The 7533-nt window shown below is 40.7% G+C and overlaps 1 protein-coding gene across 2 annotated transcripts in view; it reads right to left on the minus strand.

Annotated features, from left to right (window-relative positions):
* The window catches only part of KIF15 (kinesin family member 15), an 88911-nt gene that overhangs the window by 53209 nt on the left and 28169 nt on the right, over nucleotides 1-7533 (minus strand). For both annotated transcript variants that reach the window (XM_011981109.1, XM_011981110.1), the window contains 3 exons: nucleotides 4098-4307; nucleotides 834-959; nucleotides 554-676 (listed from right to left, as the gene is read on the minus strand). In XM_011981109.1, coding sequence (XP_011836499.1) covers nucleotides 554-676; nucleotides 834-959; nucleotides 4098-4307 — 459 coding nt within the window. The remainder of the gene's footprint in view (nucleotides 1-553; nucleotides 677-833; nucleotides 960-4097; nucleotides 4308-7533) is intronic.

A 7533-nucleotide genomic window follows, 5' to 3' on the forward strand; every position in this document is an offset into this window, starting at 1 on the left:
CCTGTAGTCCCAGCTACTCAGGAGGCTGAGGCAGGAGAATGGCATGAACCCGGGAGGCGGAGCTTGCAGTGAGCCGAGATCGCGCCACTGCACTCCACCCTGGGCAACAGAGCAAGACTCTGTCTCAAAATAAATAAATAAATAAAAATTTTAAAAAATTTAAAAATTAGCCTGGCATGGTGCTGCATGCCTGTGGTTCCAGCTACACAGGAGGCTGAGGCAGGAGGATCTCTTAAGCCCAGGAAGTTGAAGGTAGAGTGAGCTGTGTTTGCACTACTGCACTCCAGCCTGGGTGACACAGCAAGACTGTGTCTCAAAAAAAGAGAGAAAAAACTAGTCAAGCAATAACTACCATAAGATCTAACCTAGGTCTCTAATTACATGTGTGATATAGAAGGGTAGGAAAGATAAAATAGAAATTTTGCATATAGTGAGATAAACTTTTACAGAGAAATAAAAGTTAATGTTAATATGAGGGCAATCACAAAAATGGCATACTGCAAGCTTTAGTATTTTTCTCATTTATTTAATGAAGTATACGCCAGTATTTTACCTTGTTTTTAATCAGCTTGGCTCTTTGAGCAAAGTTAAGTGTTGATAGGGTTTCCCCAAAACACCTGGATCCAGGATGAACATTTGCAATTATGGCTGTTTTGGCATTACCTCCAAGGGAATCCTATTTAATGACAGGAATGGACACATTTTCGGTGAGAAATCACAAGATCTTTTTAAGCAAAGAAAATGTATACTCTTGCCACCAAGGCTGAGAGATGGTCCCACTATCAACTTTAGCATAACCAAAAGGAGCCCAGGAACCCAAGGATCTACTTTACCCGTAGTAAGAAGGTAAGTTTGGAGTCTCTGTAGCAAACATGTCTCTGTTTTCCATTACTCACGTCGACAAGTGCAGTAATCACTTGGCCCAGGCAGCTCAATGATCGATTTATGTTACCTGCTTCCTAAGGTGTTGACGGAAAAGAACAAAAATTTAGGTACATTGGTTTCTCTTTGGTATTTTGAATGAAAATATATCTAGCAGAGGATAATTTTGGATGAAAAGGCAAGTCAGGGACAACGTTAATAAAGAACAACTATTCAACAAACAAAAAGAAGTGCTGAACTATCCCCCTAACCTTTACCTATTTGATGTACAGTGTAATTTTAGTATTAGAAGACAAACACAGGCTGGGTACTGTGGCTCATGCTTGTCAACCCAGCATTTTGGGAGGCCGAGGCGGGCAGGTTGCTTGAGCTCAGGAGTTGGATACCAGCCCGGGCAACATGGCGAACCCCCATCTCTACAAAGAAATATAAAAAACTGCTGGGCATGGTGGCACACGCCTATAGTCCCAGTTACTTGGGAGGCTGAGGTGGGAGGATCACTTGAGCTTGGGAGGTGGAGGTTGCAGTGAGCTGAGATTGTGCCATTGCACTCCAACCTGGGTAACAGAGTGAGACCCTGTCTCAAAAACAACAACAAAAAAAGACAAACACAAAAATCATGCAACGAAAAAAAAATATTAATGTCACTTCATGATTGTAATAGTTTGAAACCAAGCTATAGGTAGAGATAAAGACCAGAAAAAAATAGGGAAAAAAAAGGTAGAGTAGTGCATTAACAGGTACTTTTTTCAATCCTTTTATGCTAAAATATTTAAGGGTATAATGCCTAATAACTCACCCATACAGCCCCCAAAGCCACTGATGAACTTATCTGAGGAGAATATTCAGTTTAATTCTGTAAAGGATAATAAAAACTACTTTAAAACAGAAGCTTGGTGGGGGGAAAAAATGAGCTAAATAGGTTACATTAGCTTTTTACTGTAGGTAGCATATTTTGAAAACTGGGTCTGCAGTGGAACAAGTATACAAAAAAGAGAAAAAGTCAAAATTATAATGCAAGATATACTGAATTCAGAGTCACTGCTGCTATCATTCAGTAAATCAGAAAGGTGGTTAGTGGCATGGTTGAGAGTACTGTAGCAGCTTGGTTTGAATCTCAGCCCTACTTTTATTAGCTGTGTGACTTCAGTTTCTTTAACTGTAAAACAGAAATAATAGCACCTACTTCCCAGAGTTGTTGGAAACGTCAAATGAATATATATAAAGCATTTTAGAACAGACTTGGTATATGTCCTATTATAAGCATATGCTTTTTTTTTTTTTTTGACACAGAGTCTCACTCCGTCACCCAGGTTGGAGTACAGTGGCACAATCACAGCTCACTGCAATCTCGACCTCCTGGGTTCAAGGGATCCTCCCACCTCATCCTCCCAAGTGCTGGGATTACAGGCATGAGCCACCATGCTCAGCCCATACGCAATATTTATTAAGCCTCATATCTCAATAGAAATATGAGCTTTAGGCTGGGCGCAGTGGCTAATGCCTGTAATCCCAACACTTTGGGAGGCCAAGGAGGGTGTCAACACCTGAGGTCAGGAGTTCAAGACCAGCCTGGCCAACATGGCGAAACCTCATCTCTATTAAAAATACAAAAATTTTAGCCAGGTGTGGTGGTGGGCGCCTGTAATCTCAGCTACTTGGGAGGCTGAGGCAGGAGAACTGCTTGAACCTGAGAGGCAGAGGTTGCAGTGAGTCGAGATCGTGCCACTGCACTCCAGCTGGGTGACAGAGTAAGACTGTCTCAAAACAAAGAAATATGAGCTTCAGATTGCCTGAAACTGCCTCAAATGTAGGTCAGGCGACTCAAATCCTCATTTTTAATGAAAAAAGTAGATCTCTTCCCTCATCCTTTCCAAGTCCTCTCCCCTCGCCCATGTATATTGTAAACTATAGAATCTATAAATATTTTATTGACAATTCATATTACTCTATATATATATACTGACAATACATATTACATAGAACCTCTGGTCCCATTGTTAATACCTTAGTCTAGGACTAGGTACTTAACCTTTCACACCTGAAATATTAAACAGCATAAGTGGTCATCTTTTTCTGTGGGCTCTCCCTTCTAAAATCTCAACAGCAGTGGGTCAGATGACTAAGTTTCTCTAAAACAGGCTTTCTTCATGAATCATTTAGTTGCTCAGAAATGTTAAGTGTTTCCCAATGTTCGCAGAGTTGAGTACAAACTTGGCCTGGCACTCCTGGTCCTTGATAATCTGGGCCTGCTTGCCTCTCTAACAAACCCATCCATTGAGCCATGCTGAAATGCCAAATCCTACACTCATTCTGCATCCACAATAACCCTTGAGATGCCCCCCTGCCAGGCATGCATTTTCTGTTTCTCTCTCCCTACCCAAATCCTTGACAAGTCAAGAACTACTTCTTTTCCACACGTTCTGCAAGCAGTCCACATTGCACCCTTCTTCCTCTGACCCCTGTTGTCTCTCGTACCCTTATCCCCTCCGGTATGAATTAAAACATTTTTGCTACTGACAGACTTGCCCTATCCCATCTATGTTCACTGTTCCACAACAGAAATCTCTGTTTCTTTTCAATACGAACAATTTCTTATTTCTTTGCCACCCTCAAAACACTTAGCTTGGTATGGTCATATATCAGTTAACAAAAGGGATACTTTTTTTTTTTTTTTTTTGAGACAGAGTCTCTCTCTGTCACCCAGGCTGGCATGAAGTGGTGCAATCTCAGCTCACTGCAACCTCTGCTTCCCAGGTTCAAGTGATTCCCCTGCCTCAGTCTCCCAAGTAGCTGGGACTACAGGCGTGCATCACCACGCCCAGCTAACTTTTGTATTTTTTTAGTAGAGATGGGATTTCACCATGTTGGCCAGGATGGTCTCGATCTCCTGACCTCATGATCTACCTGCCTCAGCTTCCCAAAGTGCTGGGATTACAGGTGTGAGCCACCGCACCCAGCTAACACGGGTACATTTTAAGAAATGTGCTGTTAGGAAATTTGATCATTTTGTGGGTGTCATAGAATATACTTATGCAAACTGCGATGGGATAGCCTACAACATACCTAAGCCATGTGGTATAGCTATTATACTCTTAAGGGACCCCCATCATAAATGCAGTTCCTCATTGACTGAGACATTGTTATGCATCACGACTATATTGACTACTAGTAAGAACTCACACACAAGTTGAAGACCATAATTTCATTCTTACCTTCAATCTCATCCCTTCTGCATGGGTATCTTTTTGCCTTTCAGATCCTGCTAAATCCACCAGGTTGAGTAGGGAGGTCCGTATATTCACAATCTCATTACTTTTCTCCATTGACTCTATTGTAATTGTAAAGACAGCATGAGACCTAGACGATTCTCTGTTCATTGATGTTGATGCCACACGTCTGTTCCTCCATCCTCCAGATAACACCTACGCAAAAGGAAAACACATTAAAAGAAATGAGAGGACCAGTTACAGTGGCTCATGCTTGTAATCCTAGCAGTTTGGGAGGCCAAGTCTGGAGGATCACTTGTAGACCAGCCTGACCAACATAGTGAAATCTCACCTCTACAAAAAAAAATAATAATAATTTGCTATGTATAGTGGCAGGAACCTGCAGTCCTAGCTACTCGGGAGGTTGAGGTGGGAGGATCTCTTGAGCCTAGGAATTCAAGGCTGCAGTGAGCCATGATTGTGCCACTGCACTCCAGCCTGAGCAACAGGGCAAGATCCTATCTAAAAAAAAAAAGAAAAAAAGGGGGAAAAAAAAAGGAACAAGGTAAGTACACTTAAAACGTAAAATAAGCACTTGAGAATCATTCATTTTATTATGAAAAATACTAACATACAGCTAATTACTTTCATAGGGAAAAAGAAATATATTTACACAAAGCATATTTTCTCTTTAGAAGAGGGGTTAAGGATATCAATTGCCTTCCATTGTTATCTAGCTTTTTAAGATAAATTATATTATTCCAAGTTCCAAATGGTACACAACATCCACCAAAATCAGTAGGAAATTTGTAAAGGGTGATGGGAAAGATTACTGGTCCATTAAGGAATAAACTGAAGCTATTTTCCTTTCCTTTGTGTTCCCTTTCCACGTTACAGAAAGAGAACAAACAGGAAATCAGAGTGCATAGGATCTAGAACTGGTTTTACCACCCTTTATTTGTGTTAACCTAATGTAAGTCACAAAACCTCTCTGAACCCCTTTCTTTACCTACAAAATGAGAATGTTGGACAGGAAAAACCTGTAAATTATCTTTAAGCCCAAAGTTTTGTCAGCTCTTTTGGTCTACAAGGTATTTTTTCCCTTCTATTCCCTATGGCAAGCAGGATACATGAAAGTTCAGAATGAAGGCTCTGGAATCAGATGCATCACAGTTCAAACTGTGGCTCCACTATTTACTAGGTGAGGTCTGGGGCCAGCTGGACCTTTTGAAGGCTCAGCCTTCATATTTGTAAAATGGGAATGTGGGTACCTACCCCAGAGAACAGAACATACAAGTTTTAGGTGCATATGAATCACCTATGGATGTTGTTAAAATTCAGATTCAGATTCAGTGTGAGGTGGGGCCTGAGATTCTGCATTTCTAACAAGCTCTCAGGTGATGTTGATGTTCTGAGGACCACAGTTTCGGTAGGAGAGTCACAGTATATATAGGGTAAAATGGGGAAATTAGTATCTTTATCTCAAAGGGCATGTTGAAAATTAAGTAAAATAATGTGTACCAAAAAAGGTAGCACAGTGCTTGGCATCTTCACTCAATAAATTGTAGCTGTTGGCCAGGCGCGGTGGCTCACGCCTGTAATCCCAGCACTTTGGGAGGCCCAGGTGGGCGGATCATGACGTCAGGAGATCAAGACCTATCTGGCTAACATAGTGAAACCCCGTCTCTGCTAAAAATACAAAAAATTAGCCAGGCGTAGTGGCACGCACCTGTAACCCTAGCTACTCGGGAAGCTGAGGCAGGAGAATCACTTGAACCCAGGAGGCGGAGGTTGCAGTGAGCCGAGATCGGGCCATTCCCCTCCAGCCTGGGAAAAAAAGAGAAACTCGGTCCCATTTAAAAAAAAAAAAAAAAAAAAAAATCCTAGCTATAATAACCCTATTAATCATCAACAGTATAAAACTGAAATTATTTGTATCATTTTTCTTTTTTTTAAGATGGAGTCTCACTCTATTACCCAGGCTGGAGTATAGTGACGTGTTCATGTCTCACTGAAATCTCTGCCTCCCAGGCTCAAATGATCCTCCCACCTCAGCCTCTGGAGTAGCTGGGAGTACAGGCATGCATCATCATGCCTGACTAATTTTTTTGTATTTTTAGTAGAGTCGGGGTTTCACCACGTTGGCCAGGCTGGTCTTGAACTCCTGACTTCAAGTGATCCGCCACCTTGGCCTCCCAAAGAGGCTGCAATTACAGGAGTGAGCCACTGCGCCCAACTATTTGTATCTTGTATATTCCTTGGATAGTACTTTATGCTTTCTTTCTATAACATTAAATACTGTATATTACATATTAAATACATCTGATACATTCATACAGCTATAAAAAGAGAGAAAGAGAGAGATCCTCCAACCTGAGACAAATTCCAAAATACTATTATTTTAAAAAAGCACCTGGGCACCATGGCTCACGCCTGTAATCCCAGCACTTTGGGAGGCCGAGGCGGGTGTATTACCTGAGGTCAGGAGTTCAGGACCAGCCTGACCAACATGGTGAAACCCCATCTCTACGAAAAAATACAAAATTTAGCTGGGCGTGGTGGCAGACACCTGTAATCCCAGCTACTCGGGAGGCTGAGGCAGGAGAATCTCTTGAACCCAGGAGGCAGAGGTTGCAGTGAGTCGAGATCGCACCATTGCACTCCAGCCTAGGCAACATAGTGAGACTTGGTCTCTAAAATAAAAAAGGCAAGGTATAAAAATAGCACAGTATGCTGTCACTTGTGCAACATAAGGAGAAAAAGCAAATACAAGCATATTTGCTTGAATACTTCTACAAAAATCAAAATAAAAAATCAAAAACAAAAATACTTGGTGAATGTTCATAGACTGGGAGACTCAATGTTGTTAAGATGCCAATTCTACCAAAAATAATTGATAGATTCAACACAATCCCACTCAAAATCCCAGCAGCCTATTTTGTAGAAATTGATAAACTGGTTCTATGTAAATGAAAATGCAAAGGACAATGAATAACCAAAATAATTGTTAAAAAGAACAATGTTGGAAGACTTACCCTCCCTGATCTAAAGACACTACTTAGCAATAAGTTATGTAATAATCAAGACAGTTTAGTATTGATGAAAAGAAACAGATCAACAGAACAGAATACAGTTAGATATAAACCCATATGTGTACAGTCAATTCACCAAAGGTGCAAAGGCAATGTAATGGGAAAAAGAAAGTTTTTTTCAACAAATCATGCTGCATACTGGATCAAAAACAAAAAGGCAAGAAAAGAGAAGGAAGCATTAGATGAAACAGGCAAAACACACTAAAAAAGATAGCAGAAACCAGTCTAACAATATCAACAATCATACAGTAATGTAAATAAATTAGGTAAGATACTGTCACGAGCGATTAAAAAAAAGAGCAAAGTATAGCTTTGTGGTTTACAATAAACACTTAAAATATTAAGAAACA

The sequence above is a fragment of the Mandrillus leucophaeus genome, unplaced genomic scaffold (genome assembly GCF_000951045.1).
Source record: "Mandrillus leucophaeus isolate KB7577 unplaced genomic scaffold, Mleu.le_1.0 Scaffold22, whole genome shotgun sequence".
NCBI lineage: Eukaryota > Metazoa > Chordata > Mammalia > Primates > Cercopithecidae > Mandrillus > Mandrillus leucophaeus.